At 36.5% G+C, this 14,559-nt stretch overlaps 1 protein-coding gene across 8 annotated transcripts in view; it reads left to right on the top strand.

Moving 5' to 3' along the window:
- The window catches only part of LRBA (LPS responsive beige-like anchor protein), a 555,352-nt gene that overhangs the window by 288,937 nt on the left and 251,856 nt on the right, over positions 1-14,559 (top strand). For all 8 annotated transcript variants that reach the window (XM_043513125.1, XM_043513123.1, XM_043513124.1 and 5 more), the window contains exons 38-39: positions 5,532-5,656; positions 14,243-14,389. In XM_043513125.1, coding sequence (XP_043369060.1) covers positions 5,532-5,656; positions 14,243-14,389 — 272 coding nt within the window. The remainder of the gene's footprint in view (positions 1-5,531; positions 5,657-14,242; positions 14,390-14,559) is intronic.

Genomic DNA, 14,559 nt, shown 5'->3' with positions numbered 1-14,559 from the left:
TGCCAGAACACCATCACAGACTCACTGAGCAGGAGATCCTCAGAAGACCACAAGTGAGAGTTAGACACAAGTCCAGCAGCACATATTCAACCACTGGGGATTCCTGAGCATATATCTCTTTGCCAAAAATGCCAAATGTCCACAATTCTGCTCAAGAGTGGGTCTGGGTCACCGGTCTCTGGGGGACACCTTCCTCGTTACATGGGATGCACCTCTACTCTATGCCTTTCCACCTTTTCCCCTATTGTTCAAAGTTCAAAGCTCCACAAGATACAGGTGGAATAAGCCACAGTCATTCTCATAGCCCCAACATGACCATGACAGATTTGATATCTTTATCTCATGCGCATGACAGTCTGTCCATCAATCACCCTACAGTTGACTCCACACCTTCTCTCGCAGGATGCAGGCCAAGTCCTCCATCCCAGTCTAGAACTCCTCCATTTGAAGGCATGGCTCCTTCATGGTTCTGGGATTTGGAGATGACCTGTTCAGAAGAGATAAAAGAGATTATTTTAAATCACAGAAGTGATAGAACTCACCATATTTATGTCTATAAATAAAAAAGATTCCGGACTTGGTGTGACACCAAACGTATCCCCACAATGAATGCTCTTTTGCCATTCATTCTAGACTGTGTTCTCGAATTTAAAAATCAGGACTGTCCACGAGCTTTGTTTGCGTAACCCTGGCTGCCATCACTGCATTCCACCCCAAGATATAAGGTCATTCCATATTTACCTACACGCTAACAAAAAGATTCCTTCAGGGCCTTCAAAACCTGTACCCTCAAGTATGAAACTCCACCCTATCTTCGGATACCAGCCTAGTTTATGCTTTCTGACTGGCTTCCCATTTGAACCCAGCTATCCTCTTTCCATCTAAACAACCGTATCTACCTTCCCTCCTTGTTCCCAAAGCCACATGGCAAACAACATGAAACCACACTACACACCTTGGATGTCAGACAAACATTAGCCTTTTATCTTGACGGAACTAAATCTTTCAGGCACTCATCATGCTTATTCCTCTCTCTTGCTGAAAGACCAATGAGATCAGCTGTATCCAAACAATGTCTTTCCAAATAGATCTTGGTGTGTACCCTCCTTTGCTACCAATGATACAAATTGCAACCCCCACCTGGAACTCAAACTCAAATTCCATTCGCTCACTGTCCACCTCGATTGCCTTTCTAAACAGCATGCTGATTACTGACCTTTGCAAAGTGGCCAATAGGGTGACCATAGACACTTTTAGCCAATGCTATGCCATTACCCATGCACATAAGATTCCCTACTAGGAATCACTGTTCTATCATCCTTGGTAGATGTCACTTGAAGTCCCAGCCTTCCATCTAGGGGCACTGCTCTACAATTCCCTACAGTGGAGCACCCATAGGGATGCTACTCAAAGAAGAAGAAGAGAAGGTTACTCACCGTGCAGTGCAGTGCAGTAACTGAGGTTCTTTGAGATGTGTGTCCCTATCGGTGCTCCACTACCAGCTCTCTTTCCCTCTGCTTTGGAATTCAAAAGTGGACACTGTGGTAGAGAAGAAACTGAGACCAGTTGGACCACACAGTGCTATATAGATGCTACTCATGGCACGAAACTGGAAACAGGCACTGCTGCCAAAGATCTCTGATCCCAGGCGCAGGGGGTGCTATCGCCCCCACAGTGGAGCATGCATAAGGGGACACATCTCAAAGAACCTCAGTTACTGCAATGTGAGTAACCTTCCCCTCTTCTGTGCTACGTCTCGCTTGAAATAAATGCTGGCCTAGATTTGGTTCCAAGACTCTTCTACCCTTTCATTTGGGGGATTACATTTCCCCCTCCCCCTCCTATGAATCCTTTTTCTATCTCCACAGCTGTCGTCACCAGCTCCTCCCTATGTTTGTGATAGTGCAAGAAGAGCTTCAACTATACCAGGGATAATGTAGCAAGAAGTGTTTTTTCTGCAATAGCATTACACACTCATAGCATTGTCCAGTTGTGTCACTTACATTATATTTAATTACTTCAGGTGTGAGAGTTTCAAGGTAACTCCCAGACCTAGGACTCCAGTTTTGCAGCACTGAAACAAAACTGTTCACCTAGTTAGTATATCTTGTTTTATTTGTAGTTATTTCTTGTATCTAGTGAGAGCAAATGGTTTTTTTGATATTCTTGTTCTTAAGATGACCATCTGTGGTGTACTGAGCTTGAAGAACATTTCCTGTAGACCACAGTGAAGTGAATGCTCCTTTTTAATTTTTCTAGTAATAGTATGTTCATGATCTTGTGCTGTATTTTATGTCAGTAGTTGTACATTTCATGTAATCCATGAATAACCGTAATTTTCTATTCAGCAGTAGTTGCACAGGAATAGGGAGGACATCTTAAGGAAGAGGAAGACAGTCAGGCAGTCATCTTGAATCTTAGTAATTCTTAAAAAAATTAATATTTTTTGAAGGAAATGTTTAATTTGAAGTAGTTTTCTACACTCATTCAATACTGTTACTGAGGAGCTGCTAATTACTCTGGACTGTGTTAGTAGGGTCCCTAGCCAACTTATGCAAATCATGTAACTGGCAATTCATAAGCCTTCAGATACATGAGAAGTAGACAGTCATGCATATGCACATGTATTTTTGCTAATTGATTACTCCAGTCCATATAGCACCTTCAGTCCATGTAGCAACCTCTACAGCAGGGCCAGAAAGTTTTCCAGTCAGACATCCAGTTATAGAGGTCATCAATTCTCTAGCAGTCCGAGATCTTAGCAGTTTACTTCTATAAAGCTTCACTCCTTTAGCAGTCTAATTCTATCACTCAGATTCTGGCAAAGTGATATTCTTGTCTGTCTCCTCCTGCCTGCAGTCTCAACTTAACACAAGGGTATGAAGGTTAGGTAATGTATTATTGCTTTGGTTTGGATTTTTAATAAATTTCAATAATTATTTGATTAATTCCATAACTGTAACACTATTAAATGTGACTTAAATTGATATCAGTATGTATTAATGACCAGGGGATCTACTCTTTTAGAACAGGTAATATTTAATTGTGAGCCTGAAGGTCTATTGCTATGCAACTGCTCAGTAGTTTCTGTGTGAAAGGGTATAAGTTTTTTCCATTTGCTTGCCTTGAGGATTAGTCCCAAAATATACAAACCTAATAGTTTACTTGCTGTTGTTTGTGAATAATTGACAGATGCGTAAGGGGCATGATATCCTATACAAATTTCTTACACTTAATCAAAAATAAGATTAGATGCTAAAGATATATTGAATTATGTTACAGAATGATCTGTTGTGCCTGAGCCTGTTATATCTAATTTTTCTAATAATTTTAGTAGAGTTGCTTAACATGTCATTTTAATTGTTATCAAAAAGAACAGAATCACTTAATTCTATCAAAAGTACAGAAAGATAGATGGATAACAAATTAATAATTTACCATATTTGCATAATATGGTGGCACAGAGCATCAGAAGGATTGATGACAGAAGAGGTTAACAAATTTTAGCAGCTTCCATTAGCTTTTCATTGTCATATGTTTGTGGTGCTGACTGAAATAAGCTTTGTAGGAGATCTCAGTCTAGGGAACTAATTACTTGTGCCGATTGCCATACTGATGAATAGACCCTCATTGTATCATTCCCCTGAAGACGAGGAGCAGTCTGTGATTCACGACTGCATCCTGGCTGATATTTGATAATAATTTTAACAGATAAATGTAGGCAGAATGATGAAGTGCCTATCCATGCTCTACGACTATCAAAGGCATGCACATAGCCAGCTGTGTTCTGCCTTTTTTTATAATCACTAATGGAGAATTTTAAGTTATTAATCGAACTTTGAGTAAATGTAGCTCTTCCCATGTTTTTAACAATTTTGGACTCTTATTCATTTCTCTAAACTCATTGGATTTTATAATCAAATAGTTCAAGTTTTGACATGATTGAAATGTACTATGACGTAGCTATAGATAGCCAAAATAAGACTTTCAATAAAAAGAAATGCTAATATATTAGTATATTTTTCAAGAAGTGGCAAGATCTAAGATACCAATGTTCTTTTTTTAAATAATAGAATTAGGTATTATAATTCCATGCAATTAAATCTGGGATATACTTCATTTTCATGTACTTTATAGCTGATCATCGAAATCTAGAGTTTTAAAAATTAAGTACAAGTGTGTCATTGTACAATGGATTATGGCACTGATTATTTTTGTTGGAAAGCTGGATTTACCTTTAGGTATTAATCTTTTCTTTGTTCAGATTTAATTTACAAAACTAAGGACATATAGATGTCTTGTATTTTTAACATTTTGATCTGTAAATTAGTCAAGGCTATCCATTTTTTACCTTGACAGGTACACAGTTTTTTATTAGCTCATGAAACAGAAGTAGGACTTTACTCTGTATTTTTCTATTTATCATTACATCATAAGTGACGTTAATAAATAAAATTAGGGTTTTGTAATTGAAGAATACAGGTTTTCTAACTGAAGACCTTTAATGATTGTGCTGTGCAGTAGCCCTTTTTTTTTTTTTTTGGCTGTACCTGAAATAGGTGCTTTTGCCCATTCTCATGGTTAAAATATTTTTACAATGGTTCTCATTCATCTAACAAGATAGTAACTGGCATTTATATATGACCATATTAAAAAGATCTACGAATATTTGAAGTGTACAATGGAAAATAATGAATTTGATATAACCTCTTCTAGATGGAAATTTTTAAAAGTATGCCTTCAATATAGCAATTATTTCACATCATAACATGTAGTTTTTAATTAAATGTAAAAATACAACTACATAAAACAGAAATCCAATCTGATTTGCTTGAAAATAGATTGCTATTTCACTCTCCTGGAATGGTTTATTTAAAAACAGTAAATGGAAAAGAAATGCATTTTCTTGTGTTGTTCTAAGCCTCAGGGGCTAAATGTAATGAATATTTTAAGAGATTATTTTAATTAAATTCCTGCACATCTAAACACAGTAATATTTTATTATCACATACATAACCATGTAACTGAGGTATTCATTAAAGTTAACACTTTCTGGACCAAGAATTCATGGTATGATTTACTGACCTTGTGTGAAAAGGCACAAATTAGGAAGAAAAATGAAGGGGACAGACTTTGATTAATATAGGTAATGCTATACCATATTTATAATAGCCTTTTCCCTATTCTGGTTTATAAATGCAGTCACTGAGAAAGGTGCCCTGCTGAGGCTGAAATGAGGCTGAAATCGGAGCACATGCCACTAGAGTGTGGGGAAACTGATCACACTGTCAGCAATTCATTTCAAAATGATGTATTTAGTGCTCATTTCACCTTCCAAGAAAAAAGGGAAAGGAGTTCCTTAGACTGGAAGGTGATATTGTTATTTTCAAGGACATACCTAAGTAAAAGATTGCAGAAAGGGGGGAGGTAAAAAAAAAGCAGAGCAAACAAGGAGAGCTTTATGCAGAAATTCAGCGCTACCATGCTGTTTGATAATTGCTAACATATGTGACTCCTCTGTTTCATTGTAGTCGTCCTCGTGAGTTCTGGCGCCTTGACTACTGGGAAGATGACTTGCGGCGCCGGCGACGATTTGTGCGTAACCCCCTTGGATCGACACATCCTGAAGCGACACTAAAAGCAGCTGTAGAACATGGTCAGTGTAAAAACTGCTTCTTGCCAGTAGTAGCAGGTACAGATCATGGCAATGAAGACTATACCTTCATTCCGACAAGACATTGTACCACATTCCGAAGGCTTGTCACTTAATTTCAAACGTTTAAGAAAAAGATAAATTTACCACTATTCATCATAAACAATGTTAATATCTCTTAAACCTCTTAAGTATATCTTAAGAAAACCTGCATGTGCAAATGTTTTACACACAATGTTTGTACACACAGTTCTCATTACTTTGAAGCAAATGTGGATACAATTTTTCCACTAATCCCTTGATATATTATTTGTGGTAAATTACCAATTTATATTTTAGCAAGTTGAATAATAAATATTTCCCTATGAAAAATCCCAAGGAATTGTTTCAGTTAGCTGTAATGTAAAAAGGAAAGCAGTTATAAAACAATACGGATTTCCAGAGATGCTTGTGTATTTCTATCTCCTAAATTTTAGCATGAGAATCCAGCCAGAGAGAGATGATAACAAATACCAGAGTGCAAGGTAGAGTCAAAGAAGTGATTGCTAGAGGGTAACATAGGTACCTGGTGAGTGAGAGGGGAGATAGGATTTTAATGTTTTCATATGTTCATATTTGCATCTTTTTATTGGAGAAAGCTCTACATATGTTTCCATTTCCATTATAGTGTGTATCTCTAAAATTTTAATTTAGTAACTGTTTTGAAAGCCCTGATAAACTAAAGGGAATAAATAAGCAGAGCTACTGATTGTTCCTTTGGGTTTAAAAATGTATTTAGTTTGATGATGTACTTAAACTTATTATTTTATGACTTTGAGAGCTAATTGAGATACATTAAGTAGAAAAAAATTCCATTCCCCACATTTAAAATTAATTGGTTATGATTAAAGCTGAATACTCTAAACCACAAAAGTATGTTTTCATGAACCAGAAGTATTTTTTAAAAATATTTAGCAGCCATGTTCTTTTTGTTTTCTAATGTATGAATATGTTGTTTCTCTCTCTCTCAATTAATATCAATTTTAAATCATTAAGACTATTATATGGCTCCAGAAGAGCATCATCATCTTAAAGGTTGGCCTTGGCCTAGCATCTTACCCTCTTGCACTCAGCCTTTAAGAGCCATTTCTGGAGGAAAATGCCTACAATATGTCAGCAGATATAATGCCAAATGTGACATCAGTCCTTTAAAATAAATGACCATACAGAAAATAGTCAATAAAGTGATCTAAAAGCAATAATGGTCCCAGACCCCTATATCTTTGATTATAGGAGAAGGAGAAACAAGATGTAGATTTTTTCTACACTATGAATTTCAAGGGCATAAGGTGCCTTTTAGCTAATGATCTTTACATTAGAAAGAACTGCCTCCTTTAAAACCATGTTTAGCTTCAATAAAATAGATTTTTCTCACACATTTTGAGTTCATATTTACAATGTTGTGGTTTAATATGAATATCTCTTTCTCCAATCTTTATATTCTATTTATCAGATATATAAAAGTACATATACATACACATCTATATTTTAATTGCTAATACTTTAGAGCATATCTTTATTTAGACAAACAGTTTTTCCTATGTAATTAAACACAGATTAATACAATTCCACCAACTGGAGAGATGGGTAATATTTATCAATAACCAAACTCCAATTTTTACTGTCTGTTTCTACTAGCTGATTCACATAGGAGAGAGACTCTTTCCAAAACAAAAGTAAACTAAATCCAAATAGCCCTTTTTGATAATATATTATTGCTAGCTAATGAAAGTAAAGCTGATTAAATTTCCTATCAGCTATTCCCTCTGTTTAACATTTTTTAAAATCTTTGACAAACTTCTGTTATGTATAATTTTTGATGGTGTTTTAATCGTGAAGTTTTAATTTAATGCAATAATTACTAATTGCCGTTTTCATTATTACATTAATTTTTCAGTTTCTTAAGTTAAAATATTCATTGCATAGTTAAACATAAACACAAATGCCAGATAGGTGGGTCAACTTAGTAATAATTTAGCTAGAAAGAGGCTAACCAGTCATCTATCAGTATTAATACAGACTTCTGAAGTAATGAAAGAAAACAGCATTATAAATATGGACATCAAAACATTTTCATTATTATAACAACAATAATTAATGAACAATATCAAAGCAGAAAATTCCATCCCTTGGAGATTCTGGTGATGAGACTTTCAGGTTATGCTCTCATGAGTTAGGATGATGCCAGAATTCTCAATGGAATTGTCCTTATGTTCTATAGTTTCTCATTAATAATGTATCATGAATCATTCTATATCAATTAAATATGCACTTCTCTAAAGCAAATAAACTTTTGGCATAATGAATGCACCCCCTCTTAGCCTTTTTTTTTTTTAAACAGCATGACCGTACTCTGAAATCAAATATATGGATTTTGCCAGAGGATAGGAAAGTTAAGATAAATGTTTAAGTATAAATAATGAAAAAGGCAAATGTTGAATGGAACGTATTTTTAAAAGCATTTTATTTTTCATCTAACTTATCACTGTTAAGATAGGCTGTATCTACTGTTGTTTGCATTACAGTAGTTCTAGGTGTAGTCCCTGCCCCAGAGAGCTCACAGTCAAAGAAAGCTCACGCTGTGAAATAGCAAAAAAGATCCAAAAGCAATCAGACATAATACAGTAAACATAAAAAGAACAATAGCAACAAAAATCAGCCCTGTTGCAGCCTAGTTATGTTTTCGTAGCAAGACCCCATCTTTTCCATGGATTGATTTGATTTGAAGGAGAGCCTCTGGTGTAGAGGTGGCAGAGTAAATACCTGAAGACTAATGTTCTCTGTTCAGGCAATCAATACCAGCCCCATGACTATACTTCTGGCTACCTTCTAGTTAAAAACAAATTTTTAATTCTGACAATTTAATTGCCCTTCCCAAGTTCACATTAACTTGCTTGGGAAAAAGGGCTTCAGGTAATTTTTCAAAGTAGGAGGGGGGAAGAACCTCCAAAATGGTTATTTATAAAAGTCAGTCTGGCACTGTGTGTCCACCCATGGGGGAGGCGAGGGGAGGGGATGTAATTTTTTCTTTCTCTAGAAGTTGAACCCTAAGTTTTAAAATAAAATAACTGGCATAGAAACTGAACTTGCTTTATGGAAATTGGCAGCATCAGGCAAAGATGAACACTTTAAAATAAATTAATTTAAGCCAAAAATCGTCTGTTGTTGAAGTCTGACAAAATCTAATTGATGGAAAATACTTTTATGAAATTTGTTCATGAGTGACAATTAAAAAAAAAAACCACCACCAACAACAACTTTCTGTTTGGAGTAAAATAGACTGCTGCAGTACTGTCAACTTAAACATTGCAGATTGTGCCAGTGTATTACACCATAATTGTGCAATTGACTAGAAACTGACCATGAACAAAAACAAAGCTGACTAATCAATTTTAATTGTTTCTAAGCTCAAGTGAAAAAGAATCAAACACACAAAAATAAAATGGTTCAAAAGAGCATTATATTTTCAATATTTCCCTTTAACTAAGTGGTGATGGTAGTGAAAGAGGGGGAAATTGTTTTTAAATTATTTTTTAAAAATTAAATGATTTTAAATGGGTACTACCATACTAAACTTTTAAAAATTCTTTATTTTTTTCAGTTTGTCAGAAATCTACAACTTGACTTCAAGTTATCTGGTGTATAATGCTTTCTGATGATTTATCAAACTGATTTTTAAATTAAGTAGCTGCTAACCTTAAACCATGAATATAAATGAGTGATAAACAAATAGTTGCATCCACCTCCAAAAAAACCAAGCCTAGTTTTATGAAAACTTGAAATTTGGCCAGCAACACAAGATAAATCAAGATTTTAGACCCCTATCCTCCAAGTAGCTCTGCTTCATTAAAGTCAATAAGGCTCCCTACTTGCTTCAGAAATCTGCCTCCATAGAGCTCCTTGCAGGATCAGGGTTATAGTATGGAGAGGGAGAAGGAAAGAATATGGATTTTAAATAATGGAATAATTACTGTGCCATATAAGTATTATGCCAGTGGTCTCTTGTTTGCTGTATAAGACATACCCCAAGAGGCATAGTCTCTATGTCTACACTGCAAAGAAAAAGCTGTGGCTTGCCCACGCCGGCTTACTTGAGTTGCAGGGCTGTTTCATTGCAGTGTAGACTTTCAGGCTCGGGCTGCGGCCCAACCTCTGTGACCCTCCTACCTTGCAGAGGTGGCCTCATTCTGAAAAGATGTAAGCATGCGTTTAGATCTGCAGGACTGAGGCCTAAGGCTCAAATTCTGCCAGGGAACTGCAAGAGAGTTACAGGGATTTGCATTAGCAGTACCAAAGCAGGATTGGGGACCTAAATATGAAATTATTAAATTTTTACTTTGGGGAATGCTTTTCATTCATACTTCTAAAAAGATTTACTCTTAAGAGATCTCTTCCTCCCCATACACTTTTTTTTTTTGCATAGTTGAGAATGTTAGCTGCTGAAGGTAGAACATCATATTACTTTGAAGTGTAGTTTGTTAGCATTTGACTAAACTGAATACACAAATGTGCATGCACACACATATATGCAATGGACATGTACGTGTATGCGCGCAGTATGCATAGACAGGATATATATGTACTATGCTCTGTCTTGCACACGCAAGTCTCAGATTTATACCTGTAGAGAGAGAACTAGAATGCTGTGTGTATAGATTGTATCTGTGCAATATATCTTGTCTGTGCACAATTATGTAAATACACACATGTATATGTACATTGAATGTATGTATGTGTGTGTATATATTCCTGTATTCAGGTTAGCAGGGTGCTAACAGATGATTCTTTATTATATTCCAATTTTCTGCCTTCCAGCAACAAGCATTTTTTTTGTATTCATACGTATATACACGTGGAGATATATAGATAGATGGATAGATATATTCATGTATATACATGTATAGAAGTTATAATATTCACATATATAAGTATATACATGTGGATCTCTCTCTCTCTCTTCATACATTATATATATATATATATGAGAGAGAGTGGTAAGGAGAGATGATAGAAGTTAAAATGCCCACAAGGAATAAAACAACCAATAGCCTCAAATCTTCAATTAATGCAATTTGCTTCCATAGTTTTCTTTGGAGTATCCATAGTGATATATTTTAAATAATTATAACACAATTAGCATAGGTGGAAAAATGAAATCCAATGATTGGAAAAGAGATGATGAAAGGAAGAGTTAATTTCTATTTATCCAATCTATATTTATAATTCCCCAGTCACCTTGATATAGAAAGCCCCTTGTTTACTTTCATTTTTCTAATGATAGTGAGAAAAAGACTGAAGAAAACTTTAGTAACTTGTCCAGAAATTACCTGAGTTGTGTCTAAAAGTGGTACATACAGATCTTGAATTTCAGATTAACTCTTAAATGGACAACAGGTACAATTTTAGTTTGAAATAAGACCTTCAGTGTAATTAAGGCAGAATGTGCCAAAGAGAGTGAAAATATCTGACATTACTTGTGAATGGCGATTTAAAAAGTACAATCCAGGTATGGTTTATAAAATAACAGATAAAATTTAGCCGCATTTAAAAAATGTTTATCTTTTATTTTATACTTGAGATCATTTTTTTCTAATTAAAAAATAAAATAGTCAACAGAGTACTATTACGCCATTGAGAATTGAACGCAAGTGCATGTGGTGTGCATTAGAATACTGTTGGTAATTTTACTGCTGCTAACTTAAAATCCTCCAGGGGGAGTTAATTACAGGAAAACCTTTCTAAATATCAGCTGCATATTTTCTGTGACAGGACTGTTTTCAACTCAGGTTGAACAATTCCAGAGTCTGAGTTTTCTTTAGTTATATGAACTGATATATTTTAATACAAAATGTTGTTTCATGGGGTGCAATGCATTCGGTGTTTTCCAGGTAAACGAAATCCTATGCATAATGTGGCAATGCAATTTGGTCTGGAAGAAACTGTCATACAAAAGAGAACTAATTTATAAATTAAACTTCCATTTTTTTAAACTGAAGGCCTAAACATAAAGTAGGGGTTTTTACTTTTCACTTAATTGGATAGTTTATTTTTTGCAATGTATGTGTATATATGTACTTAAACACTTTAAGCCATGGTATATTGCCACTAGGGATTGCGTTCTTCTGTAAATGTTTGCAGATTAAAGTTTTTTTAAAAATAAGCCAGTGGACCCTTAAATCCTCTCTGGCAGTAATCGGAGAACGCAATGAGCAATGTGCTGAAGTTAGTTGATCATGATGTTAGGCATATGTTTCTTAAAAGAAGTGTGGCCAAGTATTCTCTCATTTAATCATTTATTTTTAAGATTATATACAATTATGTGAATTTTGATAGTCAAAAACAATTGTATGATTGCACTACTATTTCCTACTTTAGTATCTCTGTAGCCACAGCACAGAATACCTTTGATATATAATGAACCACTGCCTCCTATCTGTTGCCTCTGTGAGCTTGAAATGTAAATAAATAGATTTAATCATGGGAGTGTAGAGATAAAAATAGGGCAGATATTTTCCCCATAAAATTGGCATTTCCTTTGTGTCTATTCTAAATAGAGAGAGGGAAGAAAACTGTTTAAGGCACGTTACAATTACATGTATTGTCACACCAATGTAATGTTTGCTTAACTATACCATAAAATATTTAATTAGAAGGTATAGCATGAAATATGCTTTCTGTTGCTGATGTTAAAGATTAGGTTGGTTTTTCATTTTTGTTTTTTTATTCGGCATATTTAGTAATCCAGCCACGAACCTATTAACATCCTCTAGACTTTCAGAGTTTGCTTGTCTCATTTTTATAGCTCCTTATGAAAGCAGGTGGGTGCACGCTTCAGTAGAATTCTAAAAGTGATTTTTTTAACGTCTCACTCATCTCCATGTCTGTAAGGCTGGGTGTGTGTATCTAGTTGGTAAAATTTGCATATAACTTACTTTTTCAACTCCTTATTTCCACTCTTCCTATTACTAATGGAAAATATAGGAATCTGGCGTCTAGTTCTGCAGTGAATTGGCAAACGGTTTGAAATGTAGTATATTAAGTTCGAGTTTAGTCACAATAAAATATGAAATTATAAGAATACTATTCACAAGGATTAGTTTGCAAGAAGATCTAAAATAAATTCCCCACCTCAGTGACCTCTTCTAAGTGAATCTCTGGAATAGCCGTGTGTCTCTTGCTGTTACTAGTTACATTTAAATATTTTAAACGTTAGTAAGTCGCAGCTGTTTTGGAAGCTAATACCTAGTGTAGAGAAATTATTTCCATTAATTCTTTCTTGGGACGCCATCAAATGTAACTGGGTATTGAAAGCCTCTGGCAACACCGACAGTTTTCTAAAGTTTATTGACTTGCTGGCCCCAGCATTGTGCACACGCGGAGATCAGATGCATGGCGGGCTAGCAAGTGTGTGTGTGTGTGTGTGGGTTGTTTTTGGGGGAAGAGAAAAGGAGAGATGTAAAGAAATGGAAATAAATAAATTACTCCTATGTAAAGAATAAAAGATCAAAGAGGCGCTGAATCGGGTTACGTTGAACAGGAAGATAGGGCGAACCTACGATGTAAACTGTGTATTGGCTTTTGTCTTGAGCAAGTTTGTATCTGTAAAATGAAATCGTGTATTGCTGTTGTCACTGTCTACAAAAGATTTGCTGTTGTGTAGTGAGAGCAGACACGCGCGCACCCCTTGAGAGCCTATAGAAGCCAGTCCCTAGTTCAGCTTCCCCCTGCCGGCCTGTCTCCAGGCCTCCTGCTGCCTCCCTCCTCTGCTTCGTTTCTCCACTTGCTGCTCTTTGCAGCGTGGAGACAGCCAGGCCAACCCTGGTCGGCTCGCAGCAGTTTCCCTGTTGCGTTGATCCACAGCTTTAGTTCACTGGCCGGAGAAGTTGTCGGGCGGCGGCTGCTGCTGCTCTCGCTTCCTGCCAGCAGCGCTGGGGGCCTGGGTAAATTGGAAAGAAGCGGCCGGAGCCGCGCGGGGCGCGGAAGGCTGGATCGCGGCTCGCGAAGCAGCCCTACGAAGAGCTGCGGTTGTCGCCGCGGCTCTCTGGGTCAAATCGAGCCCCTGAGCTTTTAATGGGGACTCTCCATTGGTTCCAAGGGGGAATTTTTCTAAAACCTGAGGGCTCGACGTGGCCCTGTGATTGGCAAAGGAATTGTGCCCCTTTCCTGTTTGCCTTTCCTGAATCGACGCTTAAAGCGTAGCATTTAAAGACAAGTTACTCTGCAGAGTCTAGAACCATCTCCAGCAGACAGAGCCTCTTCACTTCTGGAGAAATGTCTGGTGGTTTTCTCATCCCAGATTTTGGGAGGACTGAAACGGCGCTAAATACTGCAGAGATTGCCCCGTGTATTTCAAGGCAGGTTTAATAGGATTAAAACTAGCTCAGCTAGCCACTTGTCCCCCTAATGTTAGAGGTTTAACGACAGCTTCCCGGGCATACTTACTCTCCGCCAGAGTTTTCTCCTCTCTGATCTTCATTGCAAAAGGCTATTTTCCAATCACCGTTGCCTGTGAGAGCTGATAGACAGCAATGTTTCTCTCTTTCATTTCAGCTCCAGACGAAGACGTGCTTCTTAAAGGAAAGCAGTCCATCAAGAGTCAGGTTTTAGGAAATCAGAACTCGGAGAGTGAGATTCTCTTGGAAGGCGACGATGATACCTTGTCATCCATTGAGGAGAAAGATTTGGAGAACTTAATTGGTAACTTCAGCTGTCTATTTGCTCCCCAGCTCCTCAGTTTCCTTACCCATTTAGCTCTATTTTCATACATTTTTGCAGTGAGTATTGTTTTGGGATAGGCAGCGATAGATTGTTCTTTCCCATAATTGAGTTAATGAAAAATAATTTTCTGTGCACCTCAGGGTTTGAGA

This window comes from Dermochelys coriacea, chromosome 4, assembly GCF_009764565.3.
Source record: "Dermochelys coriacea isolate rDerCor1 chromosome 4, rDerCor1.pri.v4, whole genome shotgun sequence".
In the NCBI taxonomy this organism is placed as follows: Eukaryota; Metazoa; Chordata; order Testudines; family Dermochelyidae; genus Dermochelys; species Dermochelys coriacea.
The sequence above is the reverse complement of the archived record's forward strand: the minus strand, read 5'-3'. Positions and strand labels throughout refer to the sequence as shown.